This window comes from Myxocyprinus asiaticus, chromosome 32 (assembly GCF_019703515.2).
Source record: "Myxocyprinus asiaticus isolate MX2 ecotype Aquarium Trade chromosome 32, UBuf_Myxa_2, whole genome shotgun sequence".
In the NCBI taxonomy this organism is placed as follows: Eukaryota; Metazoa; Chordata; class Actinopteri; order Cypriniformes; family Catostomidae; genus Myxocyprinus; species Myxocyprinus asiaticus.
Genome location: NC_059375.1, coordinates 39,019,976 through 39,041,154, shown reverse-complemented (window position 1 = coordinate 39,041,154; position 21,179 = coordinate 39,019,976). Strand labels below are relative to the sequence as shown.

General features: G+C 36.7%; 2 protein-coding genes across 2 annotated transcripts in view; one reads left to right on the top strand and one right to left on the bottom strand.

Moving 5' to 3' along the window:
- The window catches only part of LOC127423644 (serine/threonine-protein phosphatase 2A 55 kDa regulatory subunit B delta isoform-like), a 31,635-nt gene extending 28,382 nt beyond the window's left edge, over positions 1-3,253 (top strand). The window contains exon 10 of the mRNA XM_051668146.1: positions 2,770-3,253. Within this exon, the coding sequence (XP_051524106.1) occupies positions 2,770-3,049 (280 nt within the window). The 3' untranslated portion in view covers positions 3,050-3,253. The remainder of the gene's footprint in view (positions 1-2,769) is intronic.
- A 6,201-nt stretch (positions 3,254-9,454) lies between these two features.
- Positions 9,455-21,100, bottom strand: LOC127423647 (BCL2/adenovirus E1B 19 kDa protein-interacting protein 3-like). The gene is made up of 6 exons (XM_051668150.1): positions 20,957-21,100; positions 18,409-18,577; positions 17,911-17,989; positions 17,082-17,188; positions 16,811-16,960; positions 9,455-12,383 (listed from the first exon to the last, which is right to left on the bottom strand). Exons 1-6 carry the CDS (start codon positions 20,997-20,999, stop codon positions 12,341-12,343), a joined length of 591 nt encoding a protein of 196 aa, XP_051524110.1. The 5' UTR covers positions 21,000-21,100; the 3' UTR covers positions 9,455-12,340.
- Between the last annotated feature and the right edge of the window lie 79 nt (positions 21,101-21,179).

Below are 21,179 nucleotides of genomic sequence, written 5' to 3'. Positions count from 1 at the left end.
TTGATTTGTTCAGGTCTTGAAAAAGGTCTTAAGTCTTAAATTTGATTTTAAAAACTCTGCAGCAACCCTGCATGGGTTCAAAACAACAAAATTGTCACTTCCGGAGAAATTTTATTAATAAAATACTTTTACTTTAGAGCACTCAGACAAAACATTGTAAAGAACTTTGTCTCGTGTCTGGGAGCGACAGCGCGTCACACAGTTCTGGGAGCACTATGTGTTTGTGCTTTCCTCCTTTATTATGTCTTTGTCGTACGGAATATATTTGAGTATAATATATTTTTCAAAAGTGTCAATAAACCTGCTCTACGGCACAGTTCATTCGATTTATTTGCTGTGCAAAATCTTTGCAGGCTTTGAATTCTCAGGACACCGTTATTTCAGGATGACCAGAGCAACATTTCAAATGCGATGATTGATTGGTCCGCTGCTTAGTCCAGTTATGAACGAGTTATTCAGTCACGTTACTTTTTTAATGCACACCTTGTATTCCTAATAAATCCGATATGAGTTTATTCGGTTAATGTGTTTCCATCATAGTTTATGCGCATTTCTTCTTACCCAATAAAAAATGTATCCACCACAAGCGAGCGTATACATTTTTATGTGTTTTATCCAAAAATGCACAAAAAAAAATATGTGGCTGGAAACCAAGCTCTTTACAGATGCTTTTAACAACTGCTGGTTTTCTTAAAGAGACGGTACCGATTTTTAGCACCGGTTCTACAAACAATGTAAATACTTGTAAATAGTACAAATTGTGCATTGAACAGTAAAAATGTAACAAAATATAATACATGCAATAAAATATCATATTTATTCATGAAATACAGGGATTCATTCACTTTTAAAAAGCTAAAATGTACCAAATTGATAAAAAACAAATACAATATAATTTGTAAAATGTCTATTTTATATAATGTAGGGTACAACGAGGCAAAAGGGTCCATTGGGTAAAAGGCTTCTTTGATTTTATTTTCTTCCAAAACACTAAATAGCAACAAAGTCTACCACAGCACTTTCCTAAACATCTGTTTGTCACTATGAACTGCAAAATTTTCCTCTTCCATGAGATCATTGCGTGTAATGTCTAAAGGTTGATTCTGAGTCAATTTGATCTAATATTTTATTTTTTTTATGTATTTTTTTAAATCTTGTACATTTATGCAGGTAATGAATATCTTGGAAAATATCATCTATTTTGGGACAAAATACTTATTTGTCATTTTCAATTTTGTCCAAGGTGATTTATATATGTTTATATATATATATATATATATAAAACAATAATTGGCCAATAAGTGAAAAGATAGCATTTGGCGAATAGATTTGATAAGAAACATTTTGAAAGTGGGCTCACAGTGACAGATCCAATCACAATGGAGATTAATTTGTTTATAGAATACATAAGATGTAATAATGTCAAATGTGATTGAAATGAACAAGAAATTATGCACCCTTTTCTGAAGTGGTTATTTGGAGTAAGCAATATCTTAATTTGTTTCTCAAAAAAGCATCTTGTTGTCTAAAAAATAATTGCACAAGTTGACAAATCATGCACTATAACTTTTGCACCGTATGTACACTATATCGCTATAACCCCACCCTTCCAGGGGCCTTTTACCCCCAAGTGAAAGAGCCTTTTACCCCAGGTGTGGGGTAAAAGTCTCTCTCGCCACCTTTTGAAAAAAAAATTTTTTTTATTCAAAACAACCTTCTGTTGCTATTTCTTTTCACTCAAATTGTGCTGCTCCATCAGTATTCAATAATAATACATTTATTTCTTTAATCTTGAGACACTTTGTGACCAGAAAAAAAAGCTAATTTTCCTTAAGGTGTGCCTTTAGCCCCATTGTACCCTACCTACTTAGAAGGTCCACTGAATAATTAACAGCATTAGCTTGGAGACATTTTTTTTCATATGTAAGCAAAATGGACATTATTAATGTATATATCCCCATATGAATCAAAATCAAATTAGAAAATCTGTATCGATACCCAGCCCTAGTGTTTTGGAAGAAAAGCAAAGAACACATTGAATCTGACATTTTCAAATCCAACCTAGACCACTTACATATTTAGGAAATAATTGGATGCGTATTTGGGACTTCAGTATGATTAGTCAGATTTATAGAGTTATTTTAGATTATATTTAAAGGCATCCTCTTCCTGAACATAATTTAGCAATTTTAATTTATTTTGAGTTAATAATACTCACTCAGACGGTTTTTTACTTAAGATATTTAAATGTGAAACAAAAGCATAATAGAGTTTACACTGCTATAATGGCAAATTTTTAAAGCGAATTTTGGTATTTAAGAGAGAGGTCTAATCAGGTTTTGTGCGGAGAATTGTTCTTTATACCATTATTGAAAATCTTTTAGTTTGTTCACCCTCATAATTAATCAGTATGCGATGTTATGCAGGCCTTCGCTTGGCCTCCATTTATTTATTTATTTTGTTGTTTACTTCTGACGCGCATACCAGTGTGTTTTACGCATGCAGGTTTAGGATTTCAGGAGCGTTGCCTGTTCAAACCAATCACACAAAAAAATTGAATTTGATCAAAAAGTCTGAATTTGATACTTTTGGCTTGTGGTGTGAATGTAGCCAAATCCTGAAAAAAACTGCCTTTAGGTAACCTCACAGGTGGTTATGTGATTGAGCATAACGGTAAGTCTGTTGCCTGGAAATAACACCTAATCTTCTATATTCTTTAACCCCCTCTCTGATTAGTCCAAATTGTCTCTCTGATTCTATCTTCTCCAGTGCCATTATGACGGGTTCCTACAACAACTTCTTCAGGATGTTTGACAGGAACACGCGCAGGGACATCACACTGGAGGCCTCACGGGAGAACAGTAAACCCCGTGCCATGCTCAAACCGCGCAAGGTCTGCACCGGCGGCAAACGGAAGAAAGACGAAATCAGCGTGGATAGCCTGGACTTCAACAAGAAGATCCTACACACCGCCTGGCACCCGAAAGAGAACGTCATAGCTGTGGCCGCCACCAACAACCTGTATATATTCCAGGACAAAATTAATTAAAAAAAATAAATAAATAAAAAAAAAGAGAGAGAGAGAGAGAGAGAGAGAGTGATTTAAGAAGAGAAAACAAAAAAAACAAAATCAAGATAAAGAAATATCCCCCCCCCAATCCCCATTTCCCCCGGCACAGATCGGAGGACACTCGAAAAGTCTTGTACTTTGCAATGTTAAGCCTAGTCGTTAAATCTGTAAGAGAAAAATGCCCCCCCCCCCCCCCCCCACACACCAAAAAGCAAGGAGAACGCCAATATGAACCTCAAGCAACGGAATTGACGAACACCAATCAGCATTAAAAGGCTAGATCTAGTCGTACATGTATTCGTCTTTCGGCTGAGCCTTACGTTTTTATGATTTGATGACCAAAAGTATGGAACACACCACAGGATGAGTATCGTCTCGCTGTCAAAGTAGTATGTACTCACTGTTTGACTTCAAATGCAGGCCTTCATGATGTTTTGTTCACGGCTGTTAACATTCCTTCCCCTGGCCCAACTCTCAGGCCTTGATGTTCTACATTTTTAAGCACTTAAAACAGGTCTCCATTTTTGTCAGTGGACAGTTGTTTTTGTTTTTATTTTTGTTCTGGTTTTATTTTGTACTTTTTTCTTGTTTTCTCATGCATTATAATATCTACTCACTGACTGTATCTATATATTACACCATCTGGTGTCAAACCACTTAATAAAAGTAACATAACTACAAAGAGAAAGCGTTTTCTACATTGTGAGCAGGTATGTATGATTTTAAGTTTTATATTTGCATGTAGATCTGGAGCGCCAATGGTAAAAATGTGAAATCAACCTGCTGTTCCCATATTGGCAGCATTATAGGGGAATTCCACCCAAAAATATGAAATAATTGCCATGTACTGATTTACATCAACAAAAACGCAGCCTGCTTTTTTTTTATCGAACAAGTCTAAAAATTCATTTTCTTGATCAGTATTTTGTTTTTTGAGAATATATCTTAAGCTTAGCTTTCTTGTGCAATTGGCAAATAGTTTCCCCCCATGTTTTAAGCTTAAACCTCACTAAATTTTGGTGGATTTATGCTTAAAACAAAAACATTGCCTAGGGCAGGGGTGTCAAACTCAGTTCCTGGAGGGTCGCAGCCGTGCTCTAAAATGCCGCCTCGTAATCTTCAGCACTCCTGAAGACCTTGATTAGCTGCTTCAGGTGTGTTTAATTAGGGTTGGAGCTAAACTCTGCTGGACTGTGGCCCTCCAGGAACCGAGTTTGACACCCCTGGCCTAGGGGGTAAGGAGTGTAAACCTAATTTAAGACATTCTCTGAAAACAAGTCAGTATCTTGAGCAATTTTGTTTCTCAAGTAAATTTGTCTTGCTTTAAGGATGTTTAGATATTTTTACTGATCAAGACCAAAATACTGATTAAGAAAATGATTTTTTTGCAGTGTATTAAAGGAACGTTCTGGGTTCAATACAAGTTGAGCTCAGTCGACAGTATTTGTGGCATGATTATTACCAGAATATATTCAACTCGTCCCTCGTTTATTAAAAAATAAATTTAAAAATAAGCAAAAATCGCTTTCACATTAAGGCACTTACAATGGAAGTGAATGGGGCCAGTTGGTAAATGTTAAAATATGAATTGTTTCAAAAGTATAGCCACAAGATGTAAACGTTAAATGCGTTAACGTGATTTTAGTGCAATAAAATAGCTTACTAACCTTATCTCTGTAAAATTTGATCCAATAGTACAACTTGGTTGCCATGACGACGCAACGCCGTGAACCCTGTAAGTGATTTTACCACACTAAAATCATGCAAAACAGATTTAAAACAGACTAAAGTCATGGTAACATGTATAATGTTTATGTCTTGTGGCTTTAATTTTGAAATGGTGTGTTTTTAAAAGTTTATGGATTGGCCCCATTCACTTCCATTGTATGTGCATTACTGTAACCACTTTTTTTTTTTTTTTTTTTTTTTTTTTAAACGAGGGACGAGTCAATTATTATTATTTTTTACATTTTTTTTGTGGTTATCAACATTGTCACAATTGCTGTCGATTTAGCATAACTTGTATTGAAAATGGAACATTCCTTTTAAGTAATGAGCTGAATAAATTAGTGATTATTAAGAATTCAAAAACATGGAAGATCGGCAAACCAAACTGAGTTGTAGAGAGAATTCCTTTCTTAATCTGCCATTTGGGAAGCAAATGTCCATATTGTACTACTTGAATTTGCGGTTGCACTGTATGATGGAGGACCTTGCCATAAGTTTCAGTATTGCCGTCAGTTTTGCTTTCGATTCAGTTTTCATTTTGGTATTAGAGGATTTTCTTTGTTTATTCTGTAAAGGGTTTCTACCGCCTTACGTCTGTCTGTATGTCCTAATCATTCGCACCCAGTAACCTCGAAGACTAGATGAGCTCTTAAATGTCCCCAGTCGCCAAATGCAGTGCCCTTCAAAACCCTTTTTGCCCTTTTTTTAACACTCCATTTGTCCGTTTATGTGCTGCTACAGTTCGTGCAGCTTAGTATTTTCAGTGCTAATAGAGACATACTGTCAGTGACCGTCGTAGAACACTCAAATCAAAAACAATGTGTTGAGTGCCTCTTATAAAGCGATAGTTCACCCAAAAAATTTAAATTCTGTCCTTTATTTACCCTCATGTTGTTCCAAACCTTTTTTTTTTTTTCATGGAACTTAAACCATTCACTTTCAATGTGTGTAATAAATAATGCGACGCAACTGAATGGTGATTGAGATGCATAACATCTTATTTTGTGTTCCACAGCAGAAAGTCATGTGGGTTTGGAACAACATGAGGGTGAGTAAATAATGGCAGAATTTTCCTTTTAGGATGAGCTATACCTTTAAGACAAAACTGTCTTTCTTCCAGTCAATCATGTCAAACAATGATCATGTGCTGATTTTGAGATACTCCTTGCAGTGTCAATTCCTGTACAAAAGAAAAAAGTTTGGGCAAGAAATATTTGTGCAGAAAATTGATCTAAATGGATTTGTCTCGCATCAGGACACGGTTTAAAGAAACCAGTGACACAGTTTGTTCTGCTGAAGTTTGACCAGCAGCTACAAAACTGATGTGAAAATGAAAAATGTTACTTAACGGTTGAAAATGACAAAGTTGTTGTATAGTTGATTGTGACGCTCTTTAAATCTAGGAACTGACAGGTCGGCTAAATCTCACAGACCTTGTTCCCTGTTAAATGATGATGATGCTAACATTGTGAAAGTGTACACTTGTTTGATTATTTTTGACCAAAGTTAAATAAAATTTTAATTGTGTTTATCTGAATCAAAACTCTGCGCAACACTTATTCAAATCATATTAAACAGCCTTTGCAAACTTAGCAGGCTTGTTTGGAACTAGCTTACTGCAAAGAATATACTGTTTGTAAATGTACACTACTTTGTAATATAGTGCATTTTTATCCAATTTAGTGTAGAAACTAAGGCTGGGAACAAAATTTGATGCACAGATGCAACCCTTTTCCCAAATGAAAATGTGTCAGTGCAAAAATTCATGAGTGGTATTTTAAATCATAATATTATGGAAAAATCATTTTTAATAGCATCGTTACTCCCTGAATATAAATGGAATCGTTCATTTTGCTTTTTGGGTAACACTTCACAATAAAGTTGAAATTGTTAACATTAATGCTTTAGGTATCATTAACAATGAACAATATACACTGCCTGGCCAAAAAAAAAAAAAAAGTCTCTGTTTGGATTTAAATAAGCAGATACTGAAGAGCCTATGATTGGATCATTATTGCAGTGATTAATATGTTTCAGCTGGCAACAATTCTTTTAACCCTAACTGATGCAGTGTGTAGCTTCTCATTTCTTAAACAAACATGTCGGAAGACGTATCCCGTGGTTGTGGAAAAGATATTACTGTGTTTCAGAAGGAGCAAACTATTGACTAAGATTGCAGAAATCACTGGAATTGGGTTAAGAACTGTCCAACACATTAAAACCTGGAAGGATAGTGGTGAACTATCAGCTTTGTGGAAGAAATATTGAATGGTCGTGATCGGAGATCACTAAAACGCTTGAAGTCACATCGTAAAAAAATTGACAGTAGGACACACATCTATGTTTAATAGTGAAAGTAAGAGCATTTCCACACGAACAATGTGACGAGAACTTACAGGATTGGGACTAAACAGCTGTGTGGCTACAAGAAAGCCACTTGTTAGTGAGGTTAATCGGAAAAAACGACTTCAATTTTCTAGGGAGCATAACGATTGGACTGTGGAGTAATGGATAAAAGTCACGTGGGTCTGATGAGTCCAGATTTACCCTATTCCAAAGTGATGGGTGCATCAGGGTAAGAAGGGAAGCCCATGAATTGATGCACCCTTCATGCATAGTGCCCACTGTACAAGCCTCTGGAGGCAGTGTTATGATCTGGGGTTGTTTCAATTGGTCAGGTCTAGGCTCAGCAACATTATGTGGCAATAAAATGAAGTCAGCTGACTACCTGAATGTACTGAATGACCAGATTATCCCATCAATGGATTTCTTTTCCCCTGACAGCACGGGCATATTCCAGGATGACAATGATAAGATTCATTGGGCTCAAATTGTGAAAGAGTGGTTCAGGGAGCATGAGGAATCATTTTCACACATGAATTGGCCACCACAGAGCCCTGACCATAACCCTATTAAAAGTCTTCGGGATGTGCTGGAGAAGACTTTACAGAGTGGTTCGACTCTCCCGTCATCCATACAAGATCTCTGCCAAAAATGTATGCAACTCTGGACTGAAATAAATGTTGTGATGTTACATAAGGTTGTCGAAACAATGCCACGACGAATGCGTGCCGTAATCAAAGCTAAAGGCGGTCCAAAGAAATATTTGAGTATGTGACATTTTTTGAGCCAGGCGGTGTATTTAAACTGCATTTAATAATCTTGGTTAATGTTAATCTATATAATTGATCATTGTTAGTTCATAATGCATAAGCTTCTGTTAACCCTCCTATTGTGTTCAGAATCTGCATAAACCTTTTGCATTTGGGGGTCAATTTTGACCCGGTGGATTTCAAGCTCATAAATCATTCATAACCCCATGGTTTCATCTAAAACTATATTGCAAGTCATTAATAAGTTCTTAACTGTTCATACATGTAGAAAGATTGATATTTTTGGCATGTTAACTGATAAAATAAAAGTTATTAATTAATATGCCTTTTTTTTTAAATAAATGTAGAAATTCTTTCAAATTTCAAAATATACAATAACTACAGCAAAACCAGTGTGATACATGTGATACATGTTTTTTTTTTTTATAAATTTCTGTGAAATGTTATCTAAATGTAATATACTATTTATATTAACATCTAATATGAGAATTACTAGTAATTTGAGTGAATTTCCTGTTACTCATAACTGCTCTTTTCAACTTGGTGGTCAAAAGTTATGAAACATATTCTATTTCAACTAAACATCATCAGCACAACTGTATAACGCTATACAACATTAATACTTCTTTGCCATGTTTTTAAGCTAAATCTATTCTATTTACTTGCAACTACCGTATATTGATGCGTGAGTATACTGTAAGCTGGTTCGGCATCAGATGTCTGCAGAGTAAAATGTGTGAATGAACAAAATCTTGCCCTTTAGGCCATAGTATCTTTGATTTAGTTTATTTGTTATGTTTGTTACATCTGTCATGTCTGTTTTGTACAGAAATGTGTGTGTCTGTGTGTGACTGTATGTGTTTGTGCATGTTTTTAAACAAGATACAGTCCCAGTGAGAGACAAAAAATGCGTGAGAGAGTATGGGAAAGATGCTGAATTTAAGTGAATTGTTTATAAGAAAAAATCTCATTCATAGATGTAAAAAAAAAAAAAAAAAGAAATCGACATAATGTCATGTGTAAAGCCACAATTGATGCCCGGGTCATAATTGACCCACGAACGCAAAAGATGTAACAGTTTTTTGTTTTGTTTTTTTAATGTCTATCTCAAACAATTGTATTAAAAAAATGTAAAAAAAAAAATATATATATATATATATATATATATATATATATATATATATTATATAATATCATTGTGTATTTTGACAGTCTTGACAGTCAAAGTTTGGTTCCCGTACTAAAAACTATGTGGTATTTAAAAATGACCTACCTACCTCTCCTGGGTCAAAAATGACCCACATGCAATAGAAGGGTTTATGTGTACAACTTATGGTAAAAACAATCTATTATATGTTGCAATTAACATCAACCAAGATAATAACTGGTGTAAAAGTATGTTCATTCTTAGTTCATGTTCACAAATACAACCTTACTGTAAAGTGCTGTGACATTTAACTGAAATCTCCTTTAATATCACTTAAGATAAATTAATGTTTGAATCCTTTGATTTACAGACATTTTAAAGAATCCAAGACAACTCTTACATTTGGAAAACATTTATTTCTGTTGATTTCATCTTTTGATACAAAACCACTATGAAACTAACACATATACCGAATCTGATTTTTAAAGACTACAAAACATGCACAATTTTACACAATTTCCCTTATACTCCCTTGCCTGATTCATGAACTGTTTAAGGCAATCTTTGGGCTGGAAGCCTGACCGTTCAGATACATGATTTCTGATTGCACTTCAGTTCAGCATTAAGGCAAACTTAAACAACATCGGTAAATACACATCTCAAGTCATCTTGAAGTATTTTGTACCTTATTTGTAATTTCAGTGGAGGTGAGCTAATATGGTCAACTTTGGCTTGGGTTTTTTTTTTTTTTTTTTAAACAATATGAAAATGACTGCTTTACAGAGAAAGGTTGCACTGTATATACTACACTGCCTGGCCAAAAAAAAGAGTTGCTGTTTGTATTTAAATAAGCAGATACTGAAGAGCCTATGATTGGATCATTATTGCAGTGATTAATATGTTTCAGCTGGCAACAATTCTTTTAACCCTAACTGATGCAGTGTGTAGCTTCTCATTTCTTAAACAACCATGTCGGAAGACGTATCCCGTGGTCGTGGAAAAGATGTTACTGTTTTTCAGAAGAGGCAAATTATTGGCCTGCATCAAGCAAAGAAAACTACTAAGGAGATTGCTGAAATCACTGGAATGGGCTTAAGAACTTTTCCAATGCATTATTAAAACCTGGAAGGATAGTGGTGAACTATCAGCTTTGTGGAAGCTTGGTCACATCATAAAAAATCAACTGTAGAACTCACGGCTATGTTTAATATTTAAAGTAAGAGCATTTACACACGCACAATGCAACGAGAACTTACAGGATTGGGACTAAACAGCTATGTGGCCATAAGAAAGCCACTTGTTATTGAGGCTACTCTGAAAAATCTACTTCAAATTGCTAGGGAGCATAACGATTGGACTGTAGAGCAATGGAAAAAGGTCATGTGGTCTGATGAGTCCAGATTTACCCTGTACCAAAGCGATGGGTGCATCAGGGTAAGAAGGGAAGCACATGAAGCGATGCACCCGTCATGCATAGTGCCCACTGTACAAGCCTCTGGAGGCAGTGTTATGATCTGGGGTTGCTTCAGTTGGTCAGGTCTAGGCTCAGCAATGCAATAAAATGAAGTCAGCTGACTACCTGAATGTACTGAATGATTATCCCATCAATAGATTTTTTATTCCTTGGCGGCATGGGCATATTCCAGGATGACAATGCTAAGATTCACTGGGCTCAAATTGTGAAAGAGTGGTTCAGGGAGCACGAGGAATCATTTTCACACATGAATTGGCCACCACAGAGTCCTGACCATAACCCCATTGAAAGTCTTAAGGATGTGCTGGAGAAGACTCTATGGAGTGGTTCGACTCTCCTGTCATCAGTACAAGATCTCGGCCAAAAAAGAATGCAACTCTGGACTGAAATAAATGTTGTGACGTTGAATAAGTTTGTCAAAACAATGCCACGAGGGATGCACGCTGTAATCAAAGCTAAAGGCGGTCCAATGAAATATTAGAGTATGCAACTTTTTTTTTTTTTTTTTTTGGCCAGGCAGTGTAGATAATACTGTATACTGCCAGATTCCCAAAGCAAACGGGCATTTTGGTGTTCAAAACATTATAAATGCAGAAACAGCCTCATAGCACAGAGAATTGTAGACTTGAAAAGATAATACATATATATGTACTGTTTATTTTTTTCTTTCTTTTTAATCAAATGTTGAGATTTATTTTAAAGTTTGATACGATCCCTGTTTTGATATGGTCCAGAAAGGTGAAAATCTCTTCCCAATTCACTGTCTAAGGCTTTGTTCAGACATGCAGCAAAAATCTGATAATTTTGTTGGCATATCGGACTAATCTGTTCAGTTGTTTGTTGTCTGAACATCAAAAAAACACATGAAATCCAATTTTTACAAAGCTGCTTCAAAGTTCATCCATATGTGGTTTGAAATCTTGATTAAAATCAGGAATGCATCTTAGTCTGAATGGTCAAATTGGATTTTATTTTATCATTTGGGACGAAATGCATATGTAATGTCAAAAGATGTGCAATATTGTCTGTAGCTGTGCCCAAATACAAATTTTTTGCTCACTCTTTCCTCATACAGCAAACTACTGTGACATTCACTATGTAATGAATGAGTGAACGAGTGAGCCGTTTTTGGTCATTTATGTCTCTCGAACCGTGAGATATCAAGAAAAACTTGAGCAAGGACAAAATTTCCAGTTTTCCGTCCTCTAGTCTTTTGGCATTTTACTTTAGCAACTGATGTACTGTAGATACAATGGATATTGACTATATTGTCTGAAAAATAAAAGGAAATGACAGTGTGAACTGTCAGTGGATTCAAAAAACAAATCATATTTATGTGCAGTGTGAACAAAGCCTTAATTTCAGGTACCACATCAATAGAGTTCTCTGAATCCAGCATCCCGTGATCATTTGTTTCCATTAAACCCTTTCGGAATTCTCTTTTGTCCTTTATTCCCCCTTTTTATGATCCTCTCAATATTGTAAGTAGTCTTGGTGCAAGAAAATACAAAATTATGAGGATGCAGAACATCTAATTATCTGCCTATGAGCCTAACTTGACCTTCCCCCGCAGTGACGGCCCTGTAATGAACTGGCATCATTATGTGCTGCAGAGGAACAATGGGAAAGGCCAGTGGAATACACAAGGGGGAAGCGAGACAGAGTGGCCCACAACCAGGGAGAGGAAGTGTGTCATGTTACCTCGTCCTATCTGCATCTACACAAGCACCGATTCAAGACAAAGCAGCTGAGATGGTGAATGTGCGGATATGAGATTTTTCTTGTGTGTTTTTTCCTTTAGCGTTCCCTTAAAAGGGGCCGGAGGTAGTTAAACGCCTTCCAATGTACACCCTAAAAAGGAAGAAGATATTTTTAGAAAAGACTGAGATTGATCAATTGTGTATAACATGCATATATAATAAATCTGAATATATACAGTGCCCTCAAATGGTACTTGGACACTTAAGCATTCTTAAAAATTTAACCATTAGAAAAAAATATTAAATCAAGTGGCATTTATTTTAAAAGAAAGACAGAACAGGGACTGGGTAGCTCAGTGGTAAAATACGCTGGCTACCACCCCTGGAATTCGAATCCCAGGGGTGTGCTGAGTGACTCCAGCCAGGTCTCCTAAGCAACCAAATTGGCCCGGTTGCTAGGAAGGGTGGAGTCACATGGGGTAACCTCCTCGTGGTCGCTATAATGTGGTTTGTTCTCGGTGGGGCACGTGGTGTGTTGAGCGCAGATGCCGCGGTGCATGGCGTGAAGCCTCCACACGCACTGTCTCTGTTGCAACGCGCTCAACAAACCACGTGATAAGATGCGCGGGTTGATGGTCTCAGACACGGAGGCAACTGGGATTCGTCCTCTGCCACCCGGATTGAGGCGAGTCACTACGCGACCATGAGGACTTATAGCGCACTGGGAATTGGGCATTCCAAATTGGGAGAAAAAAGGGGAAAAATCCAAAAAAAAAAAGATAGAACAAGGACACACAATATTTTACCAAAAGAACTTTGGTAAGTTCTAACCTCTCTTTGGAGGTTTTAAAATTAGGGCTGTCAATTGATTAATATTTTTAATTTATTACATAATATGCTGATTAATTAATCAAATTTATCGCATATATCAATATTTGCAGAGAAAGGCCCCTTAAAAAATGATTCAATATTTAATCATTGAATAATTATATGTAAATAATTCTAAATTTAATAAATATAATAAAATTGGCAATTTGCAATTGAATTCGTCAATCTGTCCGAAATAGACTTATTGTAAGGACGTGTATATGTGCATGCGTCAGATGGACGATTTTGGAGCATCTCACATTGGATGGTTTGTTGTCTGTACAGCTGCACATTGCCTATAGAGCTGAAGTTGCGCTTACTGCCTCCTGCTGACTGGGACTCGTAATAACATGAAGGTGTTACTTCAGCCATAATGTCAATTTTTTGTGATGGGAGAAAGGTGCCTCAGGTTGTTCCTGGCAGGGTACTCAGCCATACAGGCTCCATATGGTTAGGATTAGGGATGGGGCAGGGTTAGGGCATTTGTTGCCTGCCAGCGAACCCAGGAGGCTAATTGCCCATGGGTTCCCTCTGGATTTTCCGATGGGTTCCCTTACAAAAATTGAGAGTTCATGGCAAATTTGCCGCAAACTTGCAGCAAATTCACCACTGATTATTTCACATGCAAATGAGCTTTGTGGCAAACTGTCCATTGTTGCCAAAGGTTTGCTGCAAGTTCACCACTACTGGTGAAGAGCTGCAAACTTCTGGAAAACATTTGCAGTGAATCAAAAGCTCAGTTGCATGTGAAAAAAATGAGTGGCAAATTTGAGGCAAGTTTGTGGCTAGTTTGCCAGAACTCTAGATATTTTGTAAGGGTTTTTATAATGCCAGTTTTGGATTTATGAGTAAAATAAGGTCTGTGGTAAACACTACTTGCAGATACTTGGACGTTTTCCCTAACAAAAATCAAGAGTTCTGGCAAATTTGCCGCAAATATTTTGCAGCAGGATCACCACTACTGGTGAGTAGCTGCAAACTTCTGGCAAACATTTGTGGCGAATCGCAAGCTCATTTGCATGTGAAAATAATGAGTGGTAAATTTGCTGCAAGTTTGTCAGAACTTTTGTATGGGTTGTTCTACAACATAAATAACACAGTCATATCTCAAACGTGAATTTTAAAGCCGCCATGTTTTAAAAATACAATTGTTGCTAACATGTTGCTAAATAAGTACTACAACTACCAAAAGCTTGTGAGTGTATGTGCCTGAGGAAACACAAAACCGTCATAGTCCTTATTTAGCAACTTGTTAGCAAAATACTTTTTTTTTTTTTTTTAAAACACATGACGGCTTCAAAATTCATGTTTAGGCTATGATTGTGTGTCATTTATTCTGTAGAACAAAACATCATAGAATCTTCAAGTAATGTTTACCACAGACCTTATTTTACTCATAAATCCCAAACTGCCATTATAAAAACACATAGGAAAATCCCAAGAGAACCCGTAGCTCAAAAATGCTAATTATCATCTGGGTTTTTGGACTACAACCTGAACAGGTCTATTGCTCCTATGGTAATAAAACTCCTTATTACGACCCGGGGGAATGATTAATTGCATGAATTAATGTGTTAAATTGACAGCCCTATTTAAAATATAAAACAATAGATGATGACAAGTATTTGGACACTTAACTAAGGTGCTGAACTACACCTGTGTGAACTGACTTCACACATCTACCAAAATGACCTTAGGAACAGTGTTAATAATTAAATTAATGGAAAAGTGAAGTTAGCTCTGAGACAAGCTCAAGCATCATTTGCTTGCCAGTTGGTTTCATTTTTTCTTGTATCTAATACAATGAAATGCAGGCATTTTTAAGTGTGGCTTAAGTGTCCAAATATTTTTTGAGGTCACTATATATTTGCATTGGAACATTTTTGAAGTGAATTAGGTCGGTAGACAAGCAGACAAATACGTTTCAGCTCTTTCTCAGAGATACTGCAGGTTCATTTTCCATTCTTTTCAGTGCTGCTTTGAAAGCAGTCATAAATCTGTGGAGTACTTTTTGCGTTAGCAGAGTTGTGAGCTAACAGCCGAGAAGTGCTAAGTCATGCTAACCTCCAGAGCACGCTAGCATGCATTCCAGCACGCAGACCACGTCCACTACTGACCAAAACATAGAGGGTAGACACAAAAAACAAGTACACTAGACACATTTACTGTATATGTTACTGTAAAATACTGAAATATTTTTAAAAGTACACCTTAAAGGAATAGTTCACCCAAAAATGGAAACTCTCATCATTTACTCACTCTTATGCCATCCCAGATGTCTATGACTTTCTTTCTTCAGCAGAACACAAATTAATACTTTTAGAAGAATATCACAGCTCTGTAAGTCCATACATTGCAAGTAAATGGGTGCCAACATTTTTAAGTTCCAAAAATCACAGCATAGTCCATATAAAAGTAATCCATTGGTTCATTCAATGTCTTCAGAAGCGATATGATAGGTGTGGGTGAGAAAGAGATCAATATTTAATTCCTTTTTTACTATAAATTCTCCTCCCTGCTCAATCTCCACTTTCACATTCTTCTTGTGTTTTCGGTGATTCACAATCTTCATGCATATGCCCCATACTGGGCAGGGAGAAAATGGATTTAAAATATCGATCTGTTTCTCACGCACCTATCATCTCACTTCTGAAGATATGGATTTAACCAATGGAGTCGTATGGATTACTTCTATGCTGCCTTTGTGCTTTTTGGAGCGTCAAAATGTTGGCACCCATTTACTTGCATTATGAGGACCTACAGAGCTGAGATATTCTTATAAAAATCCTAATTTGTGTTCTGCAGAAGAAAGAAAGTCATACACATCTGGGATGTCATGAGGTTGAGTAAATGATGAGAGAATTTTATTTTTGGGTGAACTATTCCTTTAATGGACTTCAAACCTTGAAGATTTACTAGGGCTGGGTATTGATACAGATTTTTCGATTTGATTAGATTCCTATACGATTTGATTCAATTCTGATTAATTTAGGTATATTTCATTTATAATGTCCATTTTGCTAACAAGTAAAAAAAACAAACAATTCTCTTTCAGCTTACGCTTTAAATTTTACAGTGAACCTTCTGACTTGGTAAATTACGAAATTATTCTTTTTAAGAATGAATAACAGGGCCCACAGTAAGCAGTTTACTTTAGTAAGAAGTAAACTTTAAAGTAAAAGAAAAAGACTGAATTTGGGATTTTAAGAATCAATATCAGGATTGTTCAAATGAAGACTGCGATTAATCGGAACATGGATATTTTTATTCCCTGCCCCTGTGCTGTACATTAAATGTGTATTAATTAAGGATTATTAATATCCAAGTCCAAAAAATACAAGGCTTAAGGCCTTGTGCTCAGAAAACAATCTTTTTAACAAAACTCTATTTTACATTTTCGGAAGAAAATGCGAGCTGTTTGCCCATTCTTGGTGGTTGCTTACTGGCCAAAGTCAAAAGATCCCACCCACAAGTCTGATAATGACTAAATATGTGATATTCTGGTCCATACATATGACTTTAATGAAAATCCATTGGATTGTTTTAGCCATTTTATCATCTGCCAAGCAAACATCATAAATTTGATTGTTTAGAAAAGTAATATTCCACCTCTCCTCAACTAGCAGCACGATTTGAGGTATCATTCAAATGTGTGGGACAAGTTAAGTGCGTTAGGGTTTGTAGAGTTAGGGGTTTGATCAAATTACTCACCCAAGACCCACAGCAAGGATGTGTGAAAGGACCAAAGAGGGCAGGAAAACTTTGAGGAATTCTGCTGAGAAGATCCCTCCCTTCTTCATCATACTGGTGTTCCTTATGCTGAGGGTGCTGGAGCGCTTCGGGTGCTTCAGCAAAAACTCCCTACAAAGACATTTACTGTATCAGATATTTGAGCATAACCCCCAACAGCGAGCATGGACTGCCATTATTACATTATGATGTATGTTTGTACATTGAGTAGATTTCTAAAAGTTTCAGATACTTAGGCTGCAGGTTTTCGGGTCGACTCGACCAATCCCATATCCAGTCTGCGTTTTTCTTCATCAGAATTTCCACCTCTCTTCTGCGCTCCAGATAGTCTTCCTCTGACTAAACCCAAACCACAAGAAAAAAATAAGATTTGGAACAGATCATTTCACACTTGTTGCAAGACACTGAGGTTTGATTACAATAATATACTGTTTGGGTCATTTCACAAAAGATGGCTAACAGATTACTTTTTTGTCTTATGTTGTATTGTTATTTAAAGGTGCACTCAGTAACTTTTCTTTGTGTCATCGTGGACTTACTGACACCTAGCAGCTTGGATGCAGCATCATTTAAAATGAATTCTTTTCAGTTTCAAATGCCATTGTAGAAATGTAGTATTCACAGTCAGCCATGATTACTTCAATCAATGAGTGAAAGTGTCAAATAACAGGATGGTTACTGAGATTTAGTGAGTAGTATTCGGCTGGTCATGTGATTCTAAAATGGCAGCCCCCATGTGTGGACCCTCTCCATGTAGAATAAAACAGCTTTTATTAGGTTACTGATATGACTGGAGTCTTCATTTTAATGTGAGTGGTCATTATTTCCTACATATTTTGCAAAATTACAATTCATTGAATTTTTTAATGAGGAAAAAATTACTGAGTGCACCTTTAGGTCTTTCATTTGTAAATAGCCACAAGAAAAGGTCTGATAATCCTGGTTACAGCAATTCTTCAGGTTTGAGACTCCTTTTATGACAAACTCGATAGTTTAGATCCTGCACTAGTAACCGAAGTTAGTTAAGTCACAGTACGGTAATAGCTGCTGCTCATTTTCACCTGTGAGCTGTTTTTTTCTCCAGAGCTGTGGACTTCTGAGCCCCTGCGCAGATGCAAAGGAGTCTGAGATCTTGGAGGACTGGCGAGTAAATTGAAACAACATTTATTATAATCTCATCCCTATGTCGTATAAAACCTGTATGCTGTTATTACTTTCTGTGGAACACAAAAAAAGAATTTTTGAAAAAAATATTCACACAGCTGTTTTCCATACAACGACAGTTCATAGTTTTTGTCAAGCTCCAAAAAATGTCATATAATCACCATAAAAGTAGTTTATACAACTCATGCTCTTTAAAATACCAAATATAACAGCATACAAGCTTTTGGAACAACATAATTCCTTTAACATCTCACAAGCGTATGCTATTCTGTAAGTTCCCTTGCCAGGAATAATACACCATTTCAGTTCACACTCTAAACATAAACAATGCATTCATGACTGTATATAAATCAAACACAATAGCATATGACTGATTAAAAACTGGTCATCCTGACCTGTCACATGGTAAGCTGCCCCTGGAACTGCTCCTGCCCGACTCGTGCTGAGCATCCAGCAGCATTTTCTCCAGGTCTCCACTAGGAGCAGTGCTAGCAGATTGATCCTCTGCAGCTCCTTTAGGCGTGTTGCTGCCTCCATTATTAAAATGCAGCTCCACCCAAGAACCTGCAGGCAAAAGCAAAATAATATAAGGGAATAAGATTGTAATCTTTTATATGGTAGTTCTTATAGTACTATGTTGTATGGAGGTTTTATTATTATAGTCTATTAATATTGGTTAATGTTAAAATATACTAATATATATATAGAGAGAGATTTTGTCAGTTCAAACCAGTCTAGTTCTCTGTTGACCTCTCTCATCAACAAGGCATTTGTATGTGAAAATCCCAGGAGATCAGCAGTTACAGAAATACTCACACCAGCCCATCTGGCACCAACAATCATCCATGCAATTATCTAATCAGCCAGTCGTGTGGCAGCAGTGCAGTGCATAAAATCATGCTGATACGGGTCAGGAGCTTCAGATAATGTTCACATCAACCATCAGAATGGGGGAACAAATGTGATCTAAGTGATTTGGACTGTGCCATGATTGTTGGTGCCAGATGGGCTGGTTTGAGTATTTCTGTGACTGCTGATCTCCTAGAATTTACTCCGAATAGTGCCAAAAACAAAAAAACATCCAGTGAGGGGCAGTTCTGTGGATGGAAATGCCTTGTTGATGAGAGAGGTCAACAGAGAATGGCCAGACTGGTTCAAACTGACAAAGTCTACGGTAACTCAGATAACCACTCTGTACAATTGTGGTGAGAAGAATATAATCTCAGAATGCTATTCTGAGATGCGACTTGGCGTTGTTTTGGTGTCAATAGGGATACCTACACAATGGCTGTGTCTGGTTTCGAAGGCTTCGTGCTAGGTAGGACCCGTCCTTTGAAGGCTGCAGTATACCGAGCGTCCTCGTTTAAAGGAGACGGCCTTCGTAGGACAAACGGAAACCGAATGTAACATGGTTGCTATGACAGCACGCCACTCTTTAACAAGCGCCAGTGCTTTGAGTGAGAAGGGAACAAAGTCCCTTTGGAAGGGAATGTATGAGGTACATTTATAATGATGTAAAGAGAAAAGAAAATAGATTTTACAGGTGTACTTTTAGTCTAATAAATTATTATTTTAATTATATATTATATACTCATCTACTGAGGTACTTCATCTTTGGAATTAACATTCCTTGCGTTTGAATATCATATTTACGGGCAAATTTGCGTTATATTTTGAGACATTTCCGTTGAAGCAAAGAATTGTGGGTTGTGAGTGCCCACGAAGGATACACCTCAAGCATCCTCCGAATTCCCGTGAAAGGTCGCATTCGAAGGCTGCATTCGAAGTGTCCTATTCGCTTTTCTGAAAGGAGGCGGCCGACAAATGCGACCTCAGGAGGACGCAGCCTTCCAAACGAGACACAGACAATATTAGGCAGGTGGTTTTAATGTTGTGGCTGATCGGTATATATATATCGACTGGATGAATGGATTGATGGATGGATAAGATAGATAATAAAAATGTCTTACTAAAACTTTCAATTAGGAAAAAAGAAAATATTCATTAATATCAATGCTTAGGTCTGTGAAAGTTAATAAGAATCTATGTTTGTTCCAGTGTTGCAAGCAAAACACGTCAAAACCTGTTATGAATATTTTATTAGCATCAACGTCATTATCATGACATTGAAAATGGGTTAGGCATGAATCAGTTGCATTGGCATGACACAGCGACCATAAATATATAGATAAACATCAGGGTATGCCAGCCAGCACTTGAGCCTCGACCTAGCAAGCCAGAGGAAAAATAAACAGAGCTCTATATATAGCTCATGATGACCGCTAATTACGTCCTCAACGTCAGGTCATTTTATTCCATATTCATCATCCAATGAAATCAGGCCTGCGTAACCTCCACCTCCTTTCCCAAGAGAGTGCGAACGTGCCTGCGTGCGTTTGTTTATGTCTGCATTGTGTCGCGCACACATCAAAGGGAATTCGAATTTGAATGATAAATTCGAACGCGTCTCGTACCGCTGTTACACTGTTTCAACGGCTCAGTGAAACACTAATTATGAAATACTCTTGCAAAAGACTTCCTCTTTCATATATGTGCTTCCATTTTTATTATCGTAGTCGGAGCACATGCGTCATGCCTGTGGTGTTACACACACCTGCATCTTTTTTGGCACATTTCATGCCCGTGAAATTTTAATAACCATTTGATAATTTTTAAATGTTATGTGAAAGTGGGATTTGAAGCATATAGCATGACAAATAAGGACATGGTCACTAATTTAGTATCTAACTGACAGCTTAGTCATATATACTGTAGTAATATTTTATATTCAGAGCTTGAAGTTTTAGGTAAAAAAAAAAAAACATGCTGTAAAATTGAAATTTTAACTCCTGCAGTATTATTTAATATTGAGTGAATTTAAGCATAAATGCATAAAGGCTCACGTTAGCTCTCGTTGTTTATGCAAACATTACAGTTACATACCCTGAAGGTTTTCTTCGGGTGCACTTTGTGTCTCGGTCGACATTTCAGTGTCCTGTACCGAAAAACAACCCGCAGAAGATGATTCAAGAATAAATCCTTTAAATTGATTCGATATTATTTAAGAATGCTCGACATAGCCAGCCCTATCCAAAGGCATGGGTTATTTCACGTCCAAAAATAAGTGTTTCGCTATGAGAACAGCTCTTGTCTATATATTTCGGAT